This window comes from Syngnathus scovelli, chromosome 10 (genome assembly GCF_024217435.2).
Source record: "Syngnathus scovelli strain Florida chromosome 10, RoL_Ssco_1.2, whole genome shotgun sequence".
Lineage (NCBI taxonomy): Eukaryota > Metazoa > Chordata > Actinopteri > Syngnathiformes > Syngnathidae > Syngnathus > Syngnathus scovelli.
In genome coordinates this window covers 1,942,307-1,961,699 of record NC_090856.1, presented here as the reverse complement: position 1 = coordinate 1,961,699, position 19,393 = coordinate 1,942,307, and the positions used below count along the sequence as shown (strand labels likewise).

General features: G+C 42.4%; 3 protein-coding genes and 1 long non-coding RNA gene across 7 annotated transcripts; 2 read left to right on the top strand and 2 right to left on the bottom strand.

The window, feature by feature from the left end:
- Positions 1–1,274: 1,274 nt before the first annotated feature.
- Positions 1,275–7,485, bottom strand: LOC137840668 (uncharacterized). Its single transcript, XR_011087515.1, has 4 exons — positions 7,350–7,485; positions 5,965–6,015; positions 4,322–4,397; positions 1,275–1,638 (listed from the first exon to the last, which is right to left on the bottom strand). It is a non-coding gene; the product is annotated as an uncharacterized lncRNA (long non-coding RNA).
- On the top strand, positions 1,417–6,904 carry il12rb1 (interleukin 12 receptor subunit beta 1). 2 transcript variants are annotated; one of them, XM_049732384.2, is made up of 17 exons: positions 1,417–1,563; positions 2,161–2,198; positions 2,259–2,855; positions 3,002–3,125; positions 3,646–3,800; positions 3,885–4,021; positions 4,089–4,128; positions 4,281–4,403; positions 4,471–4,547; positions 4,614–4,845; positions 4,913–5,044; positions 5,305–5,403; positions 5,481–5,636; positions 5,712–5,867; positions 5,949–6,024; positions 6,131–6,212; positions 6,531–6,904. In XM_049732384.2, the coding sequence occupies exons 3-17, from the start codon at positions 2,714–2,716 to the stop codon at positions 6,801–6,803; spliced, it is 2,004 nt and encodes a 667-aa protein (XP_049588341.1). In that variant the 5' UTR covers positions 1,417–1,563; positions 2,161–2,198; positions 2,259–2,713; the 3' UTR covers positions 6,804–6,904. The 2 variants fall into 2 exon arrangements, with proteins under 2 accessions (XP_049588341.1, XP_049588343.1); XM_049732386.2 differs by lacking the exon at positions 2,161–2,198 and having other exon boundaries at positions 1,437–1,563.
- Positions 7,018–9,853, top strand: ddx49 (DEAD (Asp-Glu-Ala-Asp) box polypeptide 49). The gene is made up of 13 exons (XM_049732388.2): positions 7,018–7,278; positions 7,450–7,573; positions 7,745–7,830; positions 7,901–8,022; positions 8,092–8,279; positions 8,342–8,482; positions 8,588–8,663; positions 8,730–8,806; positions 8,870–8,967; positions 9,044–9,118; positions 9,191–9,279; positions 9,392–9,463; positions 9,570–9,853. Exons 1-13 carry the CDS (start codon positions 7,164–7,166, stop codon positions 9,735–9,737), a joined length of 1,431 nt encoding a protein of 476 aa, XP_049588345.1. The 5' UTR covers positions 7,018–7,163; the 3' UTR covers positions 9,738–9,853.
- A 1,446-nt stretch (positions 9,854–11,299) lies between these two features.
- upf1 (UPF1 RNA helicase and ATPase) lies at positions 11,300–18,886 on the bottom strand. Of its 3 annotated transcripts, none has more exons than XM_049732383.2 (24): positions 18,441–18,886; positions 17,899–18,041; positions 17,296–17,385; positions 17,022–17,193; positions 16,743–16,919; positions 16,465–16,626; positions 16,263–16,350; positions 15,914–16,012; positions 15,650–15,758; positions 15,351–15,510; positions 15,108–15,226; positions 14,856–15,020; positions 14,413–14,527; positions 14,171–14,314; positions 13,874–14,087; positions 13,679–13,796; positions 13,402–13,558; positions 13,185–13,327; positions 12,921–13,095; positions 12,747–12,819; positions 12,496–12,660; positions 12,217–12,434; positions 12,012–12,134; positions 11,300–11,854 (listed from the first exon to the last, which is right to left on the bottom strand). In XM_049732383.2, the coding sequence occupies exons 1-23, from the start codon at positions 18,609–18,611 to the stop codon at positions 12,015–12,017; spliced, it is 3,297 nt and encodes a 1,098-aa protein (XP_049588340.1). In that variant the 5' UTR covers positions 18,612–18,886; the 3' UTR covers positions 11,300–11,854; positions 12,012–12,014. The 3 variants fall into 3 exon arrangements, with proteins under 3 accessions (XP_049588340.1, XP_049588336.1, XP_049588337.1); XM_049732379.2 differs by having other exon boundaries at positions 12,738–12,819; positions 18,441–18,884; XM_049732380.2 differs by having other exon boundaries at positions 12,738–12,819; positions 16,266–16,350; positions 18,441–18,884.
- Between the last annotated feature and the right edge of the window lie 507 nt (positions 18,887–19,393).

Genomic DNA, 19,393 nt, shown 5'->3' with positions numbered 1-19,393 from the left:
TTGGTTTGTTTAGTACTATTTTTAGACAATTGTCTAAATTATAAATTCATTTAAGACATTCAATACAACAACTACATTTAAACAACTGTATTTAAAGCAACTATTTAAAGTTTTTAACTGTCAAGTTGTTGAATTGGGAGGCTTGCTAAAAGCTTTATTAGACTTTATAAGTTCCCCTTTGTTTTGTTTATTTAAAATCAATCTAATAAAAGGTTGCCCAAAGTGTCAACATAAAGTTATGGCTCAAAATCTAGAGAAAGCAAATTTGCAACATTGTTAATTGTGAAACAGAAAAAACAAAATCATTTAGTTGCCATCTGTACGCCGTAAACACACTCATAAAGTTAAATGTTGGGATTCTATTTAAGATGATACATCGTCGTTCGAATAAGCACACAAGTTGTTGTCCTCGACCTTTTTGCTCAGATAGCAGGAGGTGCCAAAAGTTGACAAATCTCTTGAGTTGAGGTTAGGGTTCCTCTTCACACTTGATTCTTCCTGTCAAGCTGAACTAGACATTTACACTTAAAAGATTAAATGCATAGACAGAAGGTTGGTAGAGTACACGTAAAAGGTCAAGGATATGGTGCTTAAATCCCTTTGGTTTGTTTTGACGATAGCAATGCACTTGATCATCGATGGTGAGTCTTTTTTTTTTGTTGTGATAGTGTGCTACGTTCAAACACGACAATTATTTTCAAAGATAACGGTTAAAAAAATTTAAAGCAAAAGGAAATAAATGAAAGGAAGCTTACTAATATCAAGAAAATTTAAATTATATTATGTATTATAATTCTGTAAATATCCTTTATAAGACCTTAATCATAATTTGAAAAAAAACATGCATTTTTACTCCAATTTAAAAGCATTATTTGCTCTAAAACATCATTCAAAAGTATTTGTTTTGTTCAACAATCGGTCTTAACATTTTGCGTGTTGTGTCCAGGCTGCAGCCGAGCTCAGGTCACGGGGCTCCTGGGCCACGATGTCACCCTTCGCTTCACATTTAACACCAACATCACAAACAGCAGCAATTTTGCAGTTTATTTAATGGACCAAAAAATGGCACAGTACTGTCCATGGAACAGTTGCTCAAAAAAGCACGGATTTAACATTTACTCTGAAAATTCTTTCGTATTTTTCCAAATTATAAACCTTACGGAAAAGCACAATGGCACATACAGGGCAACTTTATTCCCACAAAGCGGACCGCCCGAGGAAAGTAACAAAGTGCACCTGATCGTTCAAGAAAAGAGCAACAAAACCGGTAAGCATATATTTCATACTGTTTATAATTTTCCCTTTTCTATGAAAAAAGAATTCCATAATTACCTGCTTCAGAAAGATCCAACATAGTGGAGTAAACACAGCTTCAACCAAAAACTCAGTGTCACAATTTTCTTTCCACTCCCACAGTTCCTCATGAGCAGGAGCACAGAAAATCAACCGGATATGGGCCAAACATTTTTTCCACTACGACCATCACTGTACTTGTGGTCTTACCTTTCATCTCGTTGGCGGCAACATTGGCCTGGTTCTTTAGGTGTTATGTTCGAGCTCGAGGTATGGACTTGAGTTACTTCACTTCTGGAGTTGATTTATCGGTGACAACATTTTCTCCAGCCAAGGTTCCCATACCTGCAAATATGCATGAACAACATTTTCAGTAGATAATCCAACTTGAGTATGTCAATGCACACCCTGCATTTTATGTTGAAGAATATTTGTATTATATTTTAAAGCTGGTCTCTAACCTGAAAAACTAACCGCACAGGCCCACTCATGGACTATAAACATGTAGACGAAAAACCACATGTCCTCATTACTGGAGGAATTTCAAATGTCACAACAATGCAGTTTTTACCTGCAACATAAATACGATTCATCAATTTAATAAATCAGTTCACAATTGACAGAAGTAACCATCAACATTTTGACAGTTAGCTCATTTAGAATGATGTAATAATAATAATAATAATAATTAACGATTAGATAAAAAAATCTGTGATGTATTTTTGAAATAAAAATGACATTACTTTGTTTTTTTTTTCAAGAAAATTAATGATCTGCTGAGTCATGATATGGCAACTTCAAAATATTAGGTAGACTTGAAATATGTTTGAATGTTTTGTAATTTGCTTAACTTTTGTTCCATTTCAGAAAATAAAACCGATCGAAACTCCTCTCCCTCAACACAGGTGAGAAGCCATTTTGGGAACATGTTAAAAACCAATATTTCATTTTTGCTCTTATCTTAGGTAGCAACCGTGTCCTCGAATAACACGCTCCAGGCTGATTTCAATTACAGTGTGCTGGACTTTCCTAAAAAAGAATTCACGGTGTTGACCAACAAGCCAAACAATACCGACTATGTCAAGGTTAATCTCCAACCTTATCAAAAATGAACGTAAGCAAAGCTTTGGAAAATGTATAAATGTATATACGCTATATTTACAACTTCATACTCAGGAGGTGCCAACAGTTTCATTATTATTTTTTAAATGTTGTTGAAAACCAGAAATAAAGATAGAAATTGAAAGTGTTCACAGTTCTCTACATGCTTGTGTGGGCGGGTGGTGTGCCAAATACACGTGTGTGGAAGTTGTCAGTATCACAAAAGGTGTTTTGTTTTTCTGCTGACACTTGTGGCTTTCTTCTGCGCATTGTGAAGACCTGAAACCTGTGACATTTCTGAGAAACCGACCTGTGTGAAATGGAACACCTCGCCCTTTCTCTCTCCTCATACACACATACATGCAAAGTGTTGTCTCTGAAACTCATGGAAACTTTGGGCTGGACTTCACTACTGCGATGTATTTCTATGTTCCTCGTGTTTACTTCAAGTTCCGGCAAAGGTAAATGAATATCAATGGAAATGCTATTTACTTGTAATATTCCTTTAGATCCTTTAATGGGGTCAATATACGGTTGACTTTGCTAATTTGACACAGCAATGTGAATTCTGAAAACTTAATCCTGAAATGATTTGTTTGGCCCAAAGGGTCAGAATGTGAGCCTCTTTCAAGTCCTCAGTGCTTCAGACGAAATAACGAGTCAACTGTTTACGACTGTGAATGGAGAATGAATACAACGGGCAGAAGTGTGATATTTGAACTTCACTTTGGGTAAGAATTGAAGTATTTGTTAAGGATAAGTAAATATTGATATGTGAAAGTCATGGAGAAATAATATGCTATCTATTATCCAAAAAGCATTTTTGAAATACTACTTTCAGTGTTGTTTTGAATTGCATACTGAATTATATTGCCTGGAGACATATTATTTAAATGAACTGTTTTTTTTTTTTAAATGAATGAACGTTGAAAAATTAAAACGTTTTGCACACTGTCTCTTTAAGATGCTCCTGTATGTGTAACGTGGAACCAACAGCGCCCCTGCTGGTTGTAGCCAATAAGTGCATGCCAAATGATGATTTGATGAAAAATTGACTTTTTAAATGCTTTTATATACATAGTTTTGTGTCCGGATGACTTTTCCACTACTATAATTTACATGATGTAATAATGATAATCACTTCTGACACATACTTATCAGTGAAGTTGTCAACATGGTGAATTTTTTTTAACGTGCCCATTCATCTTCTATTCTGAGAACATGATTTATTTTCTTCACTCAAATCTATAGTGACATAGACAGCTTTGGGAACATTCGAGAGACTCACATTCAGATCATTGAGGAGAAGCTCATCAAATCTCGACGTGTTGAATTTTGGGTAGAAGCTCACATGGGAGGCTCCGTGTGCAAATCTAACAAAACTTCGGGTATACTCAACCAAATAGGTGAGAACGTTGCATTTCAGGTTGCTTTGCTGTCTTACCGTTATAATTATAGTAGCAAACGTTCATTTTGCTTCTCAACGACAGTTAAATTTGAAGCACCAGAAGACATTTCAGTGACCTGGTTTCAAAACCATCTCAATGTGACCTGGAAGGCTGCAGAGAAATACCCGGCCTTGGCTGAGGTCTGGTTTCGAATTGATGAAACCAAGCCTTGGGAAAAGGTTCTTGTTTTTGACAGATTCCAATTGACATCTTTTCTAATTGTAATAATATTTTTTTCTTTTACAGAGAGTGAAGACCACAGAATTCAGGCCCAGTAAGATGGCATGTGAGTGTTCTTCAAAAATAACAACAAAATCTAGAATTAGGAACGTTTAGTCAGATGGATGACAAACATTAAATAACTTACAGTGACGACAGTACTTATATTTGAAAATATCAAATCTATTATTCCATAGCTTTATTGTATTTCCTAAACAGATCATCTAGCTGTCGAGAACCTACAGAAGCATACATCTTACCAGGTTAAGCTCCGACATCGGACCATGGTGACCGGCAACCCCCTGTGGAGTGAATGGTCTCCACTCATCATTGTACCTGCAGGTGACATCACAATATCTCTTTAAATGTATTATTATTGTTATATTTATTGATTGTTTTTCCACTGCAGAGCTTGAAGATAAGCTGGAGGTCAATGTGACGTTGATACAATTAGAAGGTACACGGAAGGTCACGCTCATATGGAAGGTAAATCCAAATTAGGATGATTAACACCAAAAAAAATCTAATTAATTATTGATTGATGTTTCTTAGCCCGTTGACCATGCAGCAGCAGTACCCAGTGTGTCATACATCCTGAGGGACACGCAAACATCCGAGGGATGTCCTTGTAAGGAGAAGGAGATCCATCCCACGGACAAGACAGAATACACGGACTACATTTCCTACTCTCCGGTCAACTTCTCCGTCATCGCCAGAAACGCAGCAGGCTCCTCCCCCATAGCCGTCGTACACATACCAGCAGAACCAGCTCCCCATTTAAAACGTACAAGTTATAAAGTTAACTTGGAAATGTTTACTAAGTATTGTTATAAATACTTTGTATTTTGCAGCTTGTGATAAAAAACTAGAGGAGGCAAAACGGAAGGAGACTAATAACTGTCTCGAGTGGTACAAGCTTCAAGATGGAGACTTGAAGCTAGTGGCAAGGAAGACAAAAAGAGACAGGAAACTTTTTAGAAAGAGTAAGTTATGAAAGAAATTTTAGGCTATTAACACAAAGGACTAAACATAAAAAAACACACACTATTTTTTTCCCACTATAAACTTAACAAGACTATAAAAAGTGTCACAAACTCAATATACCGTAATTTCCGGACTATAAGCCGCGACTTTTTTCCAAAATTTTGAACCCTGCGGCTTATAGTCCGGTGCGGCTTATAGTCCGGAAATTACGGTACTTTGTCTCGTTAGCGTAGAGAAATGATTAATTTTTGTTTTCTAGGCATCAAGGACTACGTGGGTTACATTTACTTTGAGCACCAGTGCATCGACGAGAAACCAAAGACAGTTCAAATGTGCCTCTATTATAAAAAAGAAAATGGTAATTTGATTATTATTATTTTTTTCCATCTTGTCATCCTCTCACTAAAAATCTGCATTATTTCTTCATTCCTTCAGTTCCAAAAATAGCTCCTCAAGATCTTTTGGCCTTCAATGAAACACATAATTCCGTTACACTGTCATGGAAAGCCATTCCCGAAGATGATGCACGAGGTTTCCTCACACACTACAACGTGTGCAGTGTGAAAATAAATTTGGAGAAGGAGCACATTGGTGAGTACATGACTGACGTCACCCAAAATATCACCAAACAACAATTGTAGCGTTTGTAACGCTCTTTTATTTCAGAATGTCACACTGCAGCAGCTTCCTTGTCAGAATACCGTCTAGAAAATTTAACACCTGTAACAAAATACAACTTTACTGTTGCTGGAGTTACAATAGCTGGAGAAGGTCCAAAGGCCACGGTAACTCTCAAAACACAGCCACTGAATCTTATGAAAGGTACCGGAACATTTATTCACATATGCATGTTGATGGGGTACTTTTCTAATATTGCCCCCCCCCCCCCTCTCTTATAAATAGGATGGTTAATACTTGCCTTGGTTATGGCATTCCTCTTCATCTTTCTTTTAATGGCGTGCTCGTGTATCTGGAAAAAGTGAGTGAGATATATATATAAATTAAAAATATATATATATTTTCTTATTTTATTTATATATATATATTTAGTATTAAAGCGTGAACATTTGTTCCTCATGTTATAGAATGAAAAAGAAGATACTTGTTCCACTACCAAAGCCTCCTATTTTGGAGTTTGCTCCTCATCAGGGAAAATCAGTCCATCAGGTAAATCTGTACTTATAGAATTGTTTATCTTTCTAATTTTATTTATTTTCTAAAGTTTACCAAGTTTTTTTTTGCGATGATGGTGAGTATAAAAGATAAAGGGGATTTGAAAACCTGCATGTGACTTTGTGTGACCTTTAAAAAAGACTCATTTCAAAAGTCAGAAGAGAATAGGCAGGTAGTTTTTGCTGACATATTTCAGGAAGGTAGGCAAAGGTACGAAAGTCCTTGCCATTGTTGAAAAAATGAAGTGAGACAACTTTTGGTTTTGACTTAGCGAGGAGAACACTGACCAGAACATATCCTGACTAATAACAGGATATGCTGGAGGAGAACGAGGAGGTGGTGGACGAAGTGACACTCCACAAGTTGTGTCCAAAGGAAGGGGAAGATTTAGAGGAGACCACCATGTCGTTGAACTTTGACATCAAGGGGACAAGAGCTGATGCTCTGAGCCTTTCTTCTACCCAACAAGCATTGAGGAGTTCCAAAGAGGAGGAAATGACAAATATGGAACAAGAAGAAGATGCGCTTGCCTTGCTGCGCTACAGGAAAGGATTGATCTTTGATATGAAGACGGACGAATGTTAAATTAACTGGCGCTGATTTGAATTTACTCTATGTGTCATAGCAAGTCATTTTCAACCACAGAAGGGTAAGCCGTTTGTCCCCATATTATAAACTTTGAATAAATACTGGAGCAAATAAAAAAGGCTGGGACTCTCGCTCTGATTTTATGTCTTGCACTTTCACTCTTTGGCCACTAAAGGAGCCCGTGTGTATCCTCAACCTTTCGTCAGTTGCTATTTTACGACGAAGAAGAAAGTCCTCCATGTTGTGAACGTGAAAAATGAACATGATGCTGTCTTAGCATAACTTCAATTTTCTGTCTTTTCACGTGTTGGTATTTTTTCGCGCATTTAAAGCTTCGGGGAGTGATATATTTCTAAAATGAGTGACTTTTCGTCGCTTGGGCTCTCTGACTGGCTCATTAAGCAGTGTAAGCAGTTAGGCATCAACAAACCGACAGCTGTCCAGGAAAAATGCATGCCAGCTATTCTAGAAGGTAAGACAGCAATAAATACTAACTTTTCATTTGAGTGTATTTCGGAATATTCTATAAGTTTGCACACTTACAGAACTGTTGTCTCAAACGATGTATTTCAAACCCAAACGATGATGGCATGCTAGACAATGGTGTCATCTAATTAATAAATAAAATATTCTTTGCACCCAGGTCGCGACTGCATGGGTTGCGCCAAAACCGGAAGTGGGAAGACAGCAGCGTTTGTGCTTCCCGTGCTACAGAAACTGTCAGATGACCCTTATGGCATCTTCTGCCTGGTGCTGACGCCAACTAGGTTGGTGCTGCTGCTGGTTCACACTTGCTGCACTGTTGGGTCATTTAAAGGAATATTCACGTCTTCATCTCATGTTTGAAAATTTTTTTCTAAAGGCGGCAGCCCTTACACTGAATACAAAAGTGCTGATCAGTCTGTTAATATTATGAGTGTCACTGTGTTGTGATGCAGAGAGTTGGCATACCAGATCGCGGAGCAGTTCCGAGTCCTGGGGAAGCCGCTGGGTCTGCGCGACTGCATCGTCGTAGGTGGAATGGGTACGAGCGATCTGTGCCAGCAGCAACGTAGGCTCCAAATGCAGAATTGATGACGTTCTGTCACTAACAGACATGGTCAGCCAGGCCCTGGAGCTTTCCAACCAGCCTCACGTGGTGGTAGCCACACCTGGCAGGCTTGCCGACCATATCCGCAGCTCCAACACCTTCAGCTTGAGGAGGATCCAGTTCCTGGTGAGTTGACCCAAAAAGATAGTTATAGCCTATCATAATTAAATATTTGTCCTACATTTTGTCTGGCAGATCTTGGATGAGGCCGACCGGTTGCTGGAGCAGGGCTGCACAGACTTCACCAAAGACCTGGAGGTGATCCTCGGGGTGCTGCCGGCCAAACGGCAGACTCTTCTGTTCAGCGCCACGCTCACCGACACGCTGCAGGACTTGAAGAGCATCGCCATGAACAAACCCTTCTTCTGGGAGAGCACGTCCGAGTAAGCTGCAAATCACGTGGCGCGTGTTAGAACGTTACTCTATGAGTCAATGTCGTTACTAGGACGCGTACGGTGGAGGAGTTGGACCAGAGGTACATTCTGACTCCGGAGAAGGTGAAGGACGCCTACCTGGTACACCTGATCCAGACCTTCACGGACGAGCATGACGACTGGTCCATCATTATCTTCACCAACACATGCAAGTAAGATCTTAAAACAGATTAGGGGGGGGGGGGGGGGGGGGACTGAAATGGATTGCTTTGTGTGTACCGATTGGTCCAACAAGACGTGGTTTTGATTTCCCACAGGAGCTGTCAAGTCCTCACCATGATGCTTCGCCAATTTGACTTCCCTACCATCAACCTCCACTCGATGATGAAACAGGTGAGAAACGACTCTAAACAAAAATGTGTGAGCTGTGAGGTGAGCTCTCCTCTTTTGCAATTCCAGAAACAACGATTTGCCAATCTGGCCAAGTTCAAGGCCAGCGTCTATAAAATCCTGATCGCCACAGATGTAGCTGCCAGGTAAGAAGCTCTCCTACAACACTTGGTGATTCAGTTTTCATTTCTTACTCACCTTTGCGATAGGGGCTTGGACATTCCAACTGTACAGGTTGTCATCAACCACAACACCCCCGGCCTGCCAAAAACTTACATCCACAGGGTTGGCCGAACAGCCAGAGCAGGTAGTCACCATTTCAATGCTTGTGCAACAATTAGACAATTCCTCACCTTGACTGAGTCTCTGTTGTTCCTCTGCAGGCAGGAACGGGGTGTCCATCACACTGGTGACACAGTACGACATCCATCTCGTCCATGCCATTGAAGAACAAAGTCGTAAGTTGTTAAACAATCCACACAAATTCTTAATTTGCTGTCTGATCAATTAATTGTCTTTATTTTCTTCAGAGACTAAAATGAAGGAGTTTGCAGTGGAGGAGAAAGAAGTCCTGAAGATCCTCACGCAGGTCAACGTGACCAAACGAGAGTGTGAAATCGTAAGCGCTTTGCATCGTGTCTTCAGCTTTCACCTAATATAAATGTACTCGTTTTACTGCAGATGAAAATGATGGCCTGTTTTAATAAAGTGCCGTATTGTTTTTTTTGTAGAGGCTGGAGTCTACAGATTTTGATGAAAAAAAGGAGATCAATAAGAGGAAGGACATGATCTTGGAAGGAAAGGTAAGTCTTTTTGAAAGACTTCAGTGTACATTCAGTTTTCTGTATTGGTTCTAAAGAACAAAAAAATATGGTAACAATTCCCATTTGGGCGTTTGTCTGATTCCAGGATCCAGACATGGAGGCAAAGAGGAAAGCAGAACTAGAGAAGCTCAAGCGCCAGAAGAAGAAATTCAAAGAGCAGATCCAGAAGAACATTGAGGGACAGAGACAAGGACAGCTCAAAAGGAAATTTAAGAGTACACATAAGAAAAAGGCAAAACAAGGAACAGATTGACACTTGTTGGGGTGGTTTGCTCTTTTATTACTGTGCAATATCAAATTCTTTCATATTTGTGACTGTCTGCAAATCAACATGACATTTATTTTATATAATAAATGAAATGATCAATTCTTGGCAGTATTTTCATTCTATCACTTCACAAGAAATGAGACTGCTCGCTTGTACTTCATATTTACATCCCACTGATGGATGACTGACTCACTTGAAAAGCGCTGCCCTTAGATGTTGACAATTCATGAGACTGCAAAAGTTCACTACACATTACACGATGCAAACACGTTGGCTCCGATGACAAAACATAAGTGATATTTTAATTTTTTTTTAAAGCCGTTACATGTTAGAAACAGATCAAGCACAACTTGGTGGCAAAAGGTAAAACCGAAATCTATACTTGATCAAACTAGAACCGCAAGCAGTCTGAGAACCTAAAATCATTCCGGATGGCAACACGTTGCTACAAACTAGTAAAAGCAGACGCACGACTGAGCAAAAATAAACAACAAAAGCGAATAGAATTCAACAAGCTAAGGAATTCCACAACGCAGCTAAATCTGCATTGGATTCATCAAAATTCCACTGAAGCAAAAGAAAAATATCCCATCCTCCATTGATTTCACCCCAGAGAAGGAAGGTGGCTTCCAAACACCTGGCCTCATCCCTATACCGCATGTATAAAAATAAAAATTGAGCCCTGTGGTGTCTGAGGGCTCCAAAGCTGTTTTTTTCCAGACTTCTTGCTGCAGCCATTTTTTTTTTAGTATAGGCACTGATTCAAAACTGCCATTGTCCATCGTTCAGTTCTAGATTAGAAATTGATGGTTTCAACGCATGATGTAAAAATGTTCTACCGCGTTTGGCCTCTCCTTGACTCGGCAACAACTATCAAGTCTGTCATGATTCACAACGGCAAGTGTGTGTATTTGCAGACTTACGTGTGCCTCGTCCGTTCCTTCCCAAGCCACCTTCCTTTTCTTCCCCTCGTGTTCATGTGATCAACACAACAGGTTTCCTCAAGCAAGGCTGGGGGTCGACTCTTAATTGAATTCACACCTCGTTACTCAGCAATGCTGCATTACGAAAAAGATTAGAGAAAGCAATAGCCATGACTGCTACAGAAACTAGTTATCCAATGCTGGTCAGGTTATAATTATTATATATATTTTTTTTTTTACAATTTTGTGCTGATTCGAAAAAGCTACTTCAAAGAAGAAAATGGTCTCAAGAGTGCGGCATGGGTGGGATTTGTGAGCCATGCCTTGGAAAAAGTCTGAAATCCCCTAAGCCAGTCCACCACTGACGCGTGGTGCAAAACCACTCCATTAGAAGACCTTGTAAAAGACCCAGTGGGTACCAAGGCAAGTGGTTCGGTTTCTCAGTTCCAGGCTCCAGATCGTCAGTGTCAAGCACAGAAAGTGTTTCCTTTCCTCTCCGAGGGAGGGAGAGAGAGAGAGAGAATGTGTGTCGACTTCCACTTTTCCTTCAGAGGCCGCTGAGGATTTTGGGACCCTCCTCCCAATATCGAACAAAATTTAGATCGGTCCAGGACTTCTCGTGAGTTGGACATTTTTAGGATGATTTCTTCTTCTTTTTTTTCTTTTTTTCTTTTTAAGCATTGCCTGTTGAATCACTGGTTGTGCGATCCTGCCTCGTGCAAGTCTGGAGAACCAATTCTTCAAATTCAGCTGGAAAACTTGGAGTGTCACCCGCCCTCTTTCCTGGCGTCTGCGAGGCGAAGGATGTTTGTTGGACATTTGGGTTGGCATTTGAGCCTCGAGACCACCGGCGTTGTCACCTCGCTTCCCCTCGGCAGCTCGACAACCCGTGGCCATCTTGTCGACTTCCCTCCTCGTTCCTTTGCACCGCCGTGGGTGCCCGCCTACTGCCCGTCCACCGGCCTTTTTGCCTCTTCCTCGCCCGTCTCTTCGTGCCCTCGTCTTCCACCCTCTTATTTCTCTCGCTGGTCGTTGGTTTGCTATTCCGTCGCTTTCACTCGGTGGTGCTTCGGTTGTAGCAGAGGAAAACAGGTATCCATTTTATGATTTTATTATTTCCCAGATTAAAAAGCTAGTGAACTAAGCTCAGCTCAAGCCTAGCTCACTTCTTCAAGCAACCTGCAAGGATGACAACACACGTGTTTAAACCAAAATCAACACAAATGACAATTTTTTCCACGTGAGCTGTGATTTGGTTTTCCCTTTTAGAATTGAACTGCAGAGCCTAATTGCAAAGCTAAATGATTTGCAAAAAAATCCAAGTTGATGCACTTACACTCTAGTACTGTGACAGGCCAGTCACCCCACCATGCTGGTATGCACGTTCGCCCTGGTAAGTCGAGTCCTGGGACAAAGCCACATCGATCTGGGACTTGAACTCGTCACCCAAGTAACTGTCCTGTAGAGATTAAAAAAAGAAGATCATTGGTTAAATGGATCTACATGAGGCAGTGATTCTCAACCAATGCTACATTCATTACCTGAGACAGTTCAGGCTGGGAGAGACCAGGCTGACTCATCTGGGAAGGCTGGCTCATGGAGATGTAGCCTTGAGTCAGTGGCCCCTGTGAGAAGGACTGTGAGGCCCCATCCTGGCTGGCTTGGCTGTTTGGTCCATGAGTGGCACCTTGGGCTGCTGAACCACGGGGCCTCTGGCGCCCACCGCGCCCTGGCTTATTTCCTTTCATAGCTCCACGGCCTGATCATGTAGAAGGATTTTAATACGGGATGAATCCGTTTATCGCTTTGCGATAGCATACCTGTAGCGGGGCCGTTAGTTTGGCCCAAGTAGCTTGGCGGAGGCATGGGGGGCATCACCAGGTTGAAGGGAATCGGGAGATTCATGGCAGCCATGTGGCCTGGGCCTGCCCCGATCATCCCGATCTGGTCGTGAGTTTGGAAGTACATGTTTGACGGGCGACCGACTGCAATACAAAAGAAAAATTCAACGACGATAACACCCTTGATGAATGTGGGAATTTTTTTTATGTGAAATAAGCACCAGTATTACTGCGGTCATAAGCAGAGCCAGGGATGAGAGCTTCACGGGCATCATACATCGCAGTGCTCATGAAACGTCCACCCTAAAACACAACCAAAGAAAAAATTATTAATACGTTTTTTTACACTATAATGCTTCTCCTGATTGTGGAGTTGTCCCGCTGTTGTCTCGACAGCAACTCACAGGATTGATGGTGTTGACCAGCTTGCGTGGCTTGCTGAACTGCATGAGACTCTCCCTCAGGTTGTTCAGGGGTCCCTCCACCAGGACCTTCTGCTCTTTGTAATTGTTCAGCAGGTTGTTCCACAGCGGCTGCTTCGAAAGCGCTTTGGGGTTCCCCACGATAATCACTCCATATCTACACAAAGGACACGTCGCATTGTCAATAAATACAACCAAAAAAATAGCCGTGTTGAGTTTGATTATTTCAAAATGCTGCTTCCTTACTTGGCTCTGGTCAAAGCCACGTTAAGACGCCGCGGATCATTCAAAAAGCCGATGCCCTGGTGCTCGTTAGCGCGAACGCAAGACAGGATGATAAAGTCTTTCTCTCTGCCTTGGAAGGCGTCCACACTTGCAATCTCCACTTGCTGTTATGGGACAGGATAACACAAGCGTGTTATTTATATAAAAGGTTGGTGTGCTTTGGGGCTGGGTGATGTACCTGATAGAGTTTAGTGTGCAGAGAGCCACTGAACTGCATGTATTGGACCAGGTACGAACGCTGACCCTCATACGGGGTGATGATCCCAATCTGGTCAGGCTTGGCACCCGCCTTCAACAGCCTGGTGGTGATCTTCTCCACATTTGCAGCCTCAGTCCTTAACGAGGAAAAAAAACAAACATTATACGCCGAATCCAATCAAAGAGCAAGAAAGGGCTAACTGTTGAAATAAATAATGGGAATTTTCCTCCCAGAGTATGTTGTGGTGTGCTGTTACCTGTTCAGGTAGGAAGTTCCAGAGCTAGCAATTTCCTCCTGGCCTTGTGTCACATAAAAGAACATTGGTTTGTCCGGCTGTGGCCACTGGAAGTCAAAGCCCTTCTTGATGCGGTCAGCTGAAAGAAAAAGTTCAAAAGAACTTGTGATCTAATTCTCCTCAGTTCTCAACACGGCAAAATTGATCGGAGCAAACCTGCCGTGACGCCATTCTGCAAGGAGCCCTCGTAGAAGATGTTAGACGGGAAGGCGCTGAGAGCCGGATGCATTCGGTATTGGACCTGAAGGCGAATTGGCCGGATCCCCAGAACCACCAGGCGCTCAAACAGGGACTGGGACAACCCTGCTTTGGCTGCCTTCTTACACATCACCACAGGACCAAGCTGGCAGTGATCACCCACCAGTATGAGCTACACCACGGCAAAAAAAAAGGAAATATTAGAGATACCGGGACTGACTTTGAGCCAGATATCCTTTACATTCAACAACCTACCTGCTTTGCTCCTAGCACAACAGGCACCATACACTCGGGCTCGGTGGCCTGGGTGCTCTCGTCAATCAGGATGGAGCGAAACTGCATCTTGGCCAGGCGAGGGTCCCCTGCACCAACGCAGGTGCAGCAGATGACATCAGCGTTCTGCAACAAAAGACAATTTCAACCACACTCAAAGTCCCAGTCAACTTTCAGCTTGAGAGAAGCTTCAAATTAGAAGGCCACATATTGTTTGGACTCACCATGAGCAGCTCCCTCTCAGCGGTGCGTTTCAAAGCTCGATAGCGCTTCTCGTCGGCAGAAGACAGTTCGCCGGTCTCATCCTTCAGCTGCTGAAGTTTCTGAAGTTCTGGCATGCTAAAATTCAAACACTACAGGATGACTACAGAAACTCCACACAACACTGCCAACCCAAATACAAGATTTAAGATTCTAAGACTCGGAAGTGGCATTTGACATTTCAAGGTCACAAATACGAATTTGCTGACCCCCGGCACAAGATTCATTCGATCGCTGCCGCACTTGCTCTTTTTGATTTGATTAATTCCGATTTATGGCTTGGAAGTGTTTTTCCAAACAATCACTTGAATTACGCTTTTACTCTACTGTGTCGGCACAGGTCCGTGAAACAAGAATTGATTTCTTGCGGCAACAAAGCAGAGGCACTCCATCTCCATAGACTGACCTGTCCATATTGCTGATCTGATTATGCAATGCCAGGAAAGACACTGGTGACTCGATAGCTTCACGGCTCTTCGCGCACAGCCTGACCACCTTGAGGCCAGTCTTGTCAATCTTCTCGGTCAACTGGTCCACTGCAATGTTACTGGGAGCGCACACCAGGACTGGTCTACGAAGACAGGAAGAGAAAGTAGTGACAAAGACGAAAGACAGGATTCAGAACTAATGTCAAGACGAAACCCTTCGAAATGATTACCCGTTGCCCTGACGCGACAGGTGGTAGACAATAGTGGCCGAGGTGACAGTCTTGCCAGTGCCAGGAGGACCCTGGATGAGGCTGAGAGGCCTCTGCAACACCGTTTTCACAGCGTACACCTACGCACGACGGAACATCATACAAATAGGAACATCAAAACCTTTTCTTTTAAACTGCTTAATTAGCGACAAAGCACAACGTCCCAAAAAAGCAAACCTGAAGAAAAAGATTGACAAGACTGACCTGTGAGTGATTGAGATCAGGTAGGCCCTGGGCAGTGAAGCGCTTGGGCAGCTGACACTTGATGGTAACATCTTCCACTTCGTGACCCAGGAGCTTGTGGTAAATGTAACCTGACACTGAGGTTTCATCCACGGCAAAGGTCTTCAGAGCACTCTGCATTCTGGCGGGAGAACACGCATGAATGGTTAGCGTCGCTGTCAGACACAGATATCGCTTGGAGTGGCTCTTACTTGATATTTGACAATCTTGCATATTTTTTACTATATTTCTATTCTTCAAAAGATGCTGAAAGAGTCTACCTGTCAAACGAAGTGGCCTTCCACACAAAGTCCACCTGGAAGTTATGTGGAATTTCCACAGGGGCTCCAACGCTGCTCCGCAGTTCAATTGCAATTTCATCCCCGTAGTCTGTTAAAAAAGCTGTTAAGGAATTCTAGATTTTTGAGAAACGTCTAAAGCCGCCACAGTGAACAAACTCAGCTGTAATATCACAATAACGCCACTAGGAGGGAATGATAGCTCAGTCTGTAATTCTGGAAAATGATGATCGGTGAAAAGGATACTGTCAGGGACCTTGATGACATGGCCGATCCCTTTCCAAAGCGGGGCCAGGTCACCTTTGTAGCGCAGGCAGATCTCATCACCTTGCATCAAGCGCATGTCTGATATTGGCAAAGAACACAAGCGGTATTGTGTTAGACTGTGTCCCATTTCCACCAAAAATAGACTTGCTAGTGAATCCACAATGTGTATTAAAAAAATAAAAAACTGACTCGAAGCCAGTCGAGAACAAAACTAAGCAAGCACACATGCTACTAAATGATGATGGTTGGAGGAAGTGCGCAGTCAGTGGGAGGAGATTAGATGAGGATCTTTCTGCATGACTGGGAAGAAGTAAATCTCAGGAATTACCACCTGAATCGGTCTTCGGTAGAGTGAAATATGCAATCCGCTTCTTATTCAGGCCCAAGTCCCACCTTACTGTTATATTATCTTGGGTCTGAAAATAGAGAGACAATGATTTAATCAAAGACATACATACTAACCTGCAAAGTTAGTAAATGAATAAACGATATCTGAAGAGGCTTAAAATGATCATTCACGAGAGCAATACCTGAGACTCCTTGAGCTTCTTATCATAGTCTGCCTCCAGTTTGACCAAAGGGCCAAAAATATTTTGGTACTGGTAGGCATCCTCGTAGCGCAGCAACACATGTTGGGGCTCCTCATCGACACCAGGCTTCTCCAAGTCCTCCAAGGTGGCAGTGGGGTTGTCCTGAAGGAAAGACAATGGGGATCATCTAGATTAAAACTTTTGCCAGCAAGCGAGCAATCACAGCTTCGAAGGTGCCTTGCATCAATCCGACAAAAGAATAGCTTTCCGACGTCTACCTTCCAGAGTTCCTCCAGCTTGTTGATCTGTTGGGCAGTGATCTGCCGGGCACGCAGCTGCTCTTGCTCCGACGGGATCTTCACCAGCCACGAGAGAAAGCAACGGTCTTGGATCAGCGGCTGCCACTGGGAGCTATCCCAGTTGATGTCTTTCAGGCTACTCTGGCTGGCACAAGGCTGTCTGTGGTGAGATATAACATGGGGGGGAACACATTAAACTTGAGACTGCCCTTCTTCTGACGGATGGATGTGTGTTTCAGTCAAGTCAGCCACGGTCACTTGCCTACAGAGCAGCACTACGACAGAATCAGCCTTGGCAGGGATGAAACCCAGGAGGAAGACATTACGACACCCGCAGTTGTAACACTCCAGGACGGTCTCTCCCAAGGGTCCATCTTTGTGAAGTGTCACCTCTTTGCATTTGGCTCGCACCAAGTGGTTCACGATGTGGCTGCAAGTCAGCGGAGGAGAATGATTAGAAAGCATCTATTTCATCTTTTCTGTCATTCAGTGGAAGCTCTGAGTCAAAAAATGGCTTAGGATGCCTACACACCTGCCAGATGTATTTCCACGGCCATTGCAGAACCACTTCTTGCTGGTGTTGCAGTACACCACACAGGCTGGATCGTGAATGCCACAATAGCTGCAAAAAAGGTGTCGGATGGATGACGTGGATTTTAATGGATGTCGTCAAACCATAGAAAACATAGATACATATTTAATATTCTTGAATAGGCTGTTAACTGTCCTGCCACTATGCAAAAGAAGTTTAACCGGCTTATTGAGTATATTCAAAGAAAGAAGATGCTATCACGACAACATTTTGTCATGCAAAACATGTACTTCCACAAAGGATGTTAAAACAACACAACACAAAGCCTGTCTAATGACCACAAGGCCGTCAAAGTATACTTTCGTTATTTGCAGAAGTCAATCATTGTGGTAGAAATATGAACCAAAGTGAAGCCTGTTATTACACATGGAGGAGTTCATTAATTATACGTCTTAGCACTACTTTTTTTTTTCAAAACAAACTACGAACATTTAGGATTTTGACGTGCTTCAAATCCACTGTTGTATCTCGACAACTAGTTAGTTAGTCCGTTAAGTGTGTAGGTATTCCTCGGTATAAACAACGTGTTGCTGTCAAGCTTACCTGCAAGCATGCACGGGCAGGTCCTTGGTGTAGTAGGCGTCTTCTTCATCTTCCTCAAAATTGAGTTCTGCCAACAGCTGACTGGCTTTGACCACAGAATCTTCCACTCCGCCGTTGTGGAGACCATCATCGGGACCGTTAACCTGCAGCACAACGCAAGCTTTACGTCTAGCATAGCATAGCAATAACGTGTTATGCTAACCCGAAGCTAATATTAGCTGTGAGAAATCACATTGCGGAAAAGACGCTCTAACAAAGTTTCGTTAGGGTCGCCATATTGTCAAAGCACGTTTTATCATACACAATTGAATACTAAAATATGCGGATTGATTTCCGACAAGATTTTATGGCACACAAAAGCACACATGAATACTTTGTGGCTCAGTCGGAAGGGTAGCTTAGCAACAAGCTAACAGTCGCATACGTCCAATAATAATAGCGGGTTAGCATAGCATCCAACGCTTTCGCAGCTAACTAGCTTCGGCTAACGTCAGTGCACCGCGCGATGATGTTTCTCGCTGGCACAAAAAACAGACGCAAACCTGGCCGTCAAGCTGACTCGGAGTCTGGCCCTGGGTCTGAGTCTGGCTCGGGAGAGTGAAGTCGGTGAAGTCGTATTCGGAGCCCTGGGTGTCCGCTCCGAGCAACTCCGCTTCCTCGGTGTCCAAGAAGGTGAGGGTCTGGGAGCTTGGCCCGTACGCCTCCACACTCATCTCGACTCAAGTTTGGGTTCCCAAGTGTTCTCTACCGTTCGTCCAAATGATTACAGTTCGCACCTTGTGTGCTTGTCGCCAAGGGAACGTGAATTCGACACGTAACGGTAAAGCTGGAGGTAAAATGGTACCGACCAGAACCTCGATGAAGGTCCAGTAGCCACGGATTTCTTTCTGTGCGGCGCTCGACGTGTGACGTCCCTCACGTTTACAGTGAGCAGCAGAGAGAGGCGAACACATGAAGAGCTCTCACTCGGGGCTCGTTTCCGGGTGTCGAAAGACAAACGCCAAAAAAGCTTTGCGACAAATGGCAAACTCAAAGACGTGCAAGTGATGCGGCTTTTCAGTGGCCCACTGTTACGTCATCACCGCAATTAAGTGTATTTATGAGAGAAAGCAAAATTCTTCACAAAGCAAAATTTAATCATTTTTCAATTTTTTTTTTTGGTCTGAGCTGAACTCATGTCTTACATAGTTAATATTTAACAAAGGTCTTCGATGTGATCCTCGAACTGAAATTGTATTTAAATCTTAAGTTCTGTATTGCTTTTTTAAATGTGTGCTTTGTTTTGTTTTATATGTTCATCCTGCAAATGGAAAACTTGAATGTCTGTATGCTATGCAACTGTTAAATAAAAAAAAAATAAGAAAGCAGAATTCACTTCCCTTGGTCTAATTCAGCTTAATAAATTTTACTTTCTGATTACAATTTTGTAAAATAAAAAATGACAATAATTTATGGCAATGTGCTTATCCCCCCTTCAAACAGCCATGTAAAATCA

Bases quoted from the DNA above. Each gene is read 5' to 3' on its own strand.
- il12rb1 (XM_049732384.2), top strand. From the start codon at position 2,714: ATGGAACACCTCGCCCTTTCTCTCTCCTCATACACACATACATGCAAA. The intron at 4,129-4,280 runs GTGAGTGTTCTT...TTTCCTAAACAG, and splicing joins CAGGCCCAGTAAGATGGCAT to ATCATCTAGCTGTCGAGAAC. The intron at 4,404-4,470 runs GTGACATCACAA...TTTCCACTGCAG, and splicing joins ACTCATCATTGTACCTGCAG to AGCTTGAAGATAAGCTGGAG.
- ddx49 (XM_049732388.2), top strand. From the start codon at position 7,164: ATGAGTGACTTTTCGTCGCTTGGGCTCTCTGACTGGCTCATTAAGCAG. The intron at 7,831-7,900 runs GTACGAGCGATC...TGTCACTAACAG, and splicing joins CATCGTCGTAGGTGGAATGG to ACATGGTCAGCCAGGCCCTG. The intron at 8,023-8,091 runs GTGAGTTGACCC...TTTGTCTGGCAG, and splicing joins TGAGGAGGATCCAGTTCCTG to ATCTTGGATGAGGCCGACCG.
- upf1 (XM_049732379.2), bottom strand. From the start codon at position 18,611: ATGAGTGTGGAGGCGTACGGGCCAAGCTCCCAGACCCTCACCTTCTTG. The intron at 14,315-14,412 runs GTGAGTCCAAAC...CTTTTGTTGCAG, and splicing joins CTGAGAGGGAGCTGCTCATG to AACGCTGATGTCATCTGCTG. The intron at 13,328-13,401 runs GTACATCACCCA...GTCCCATAACAG, and splicing joins TGCACACTAAACTCTATCAG to CAAGTGGAGATTGCAAGTGT.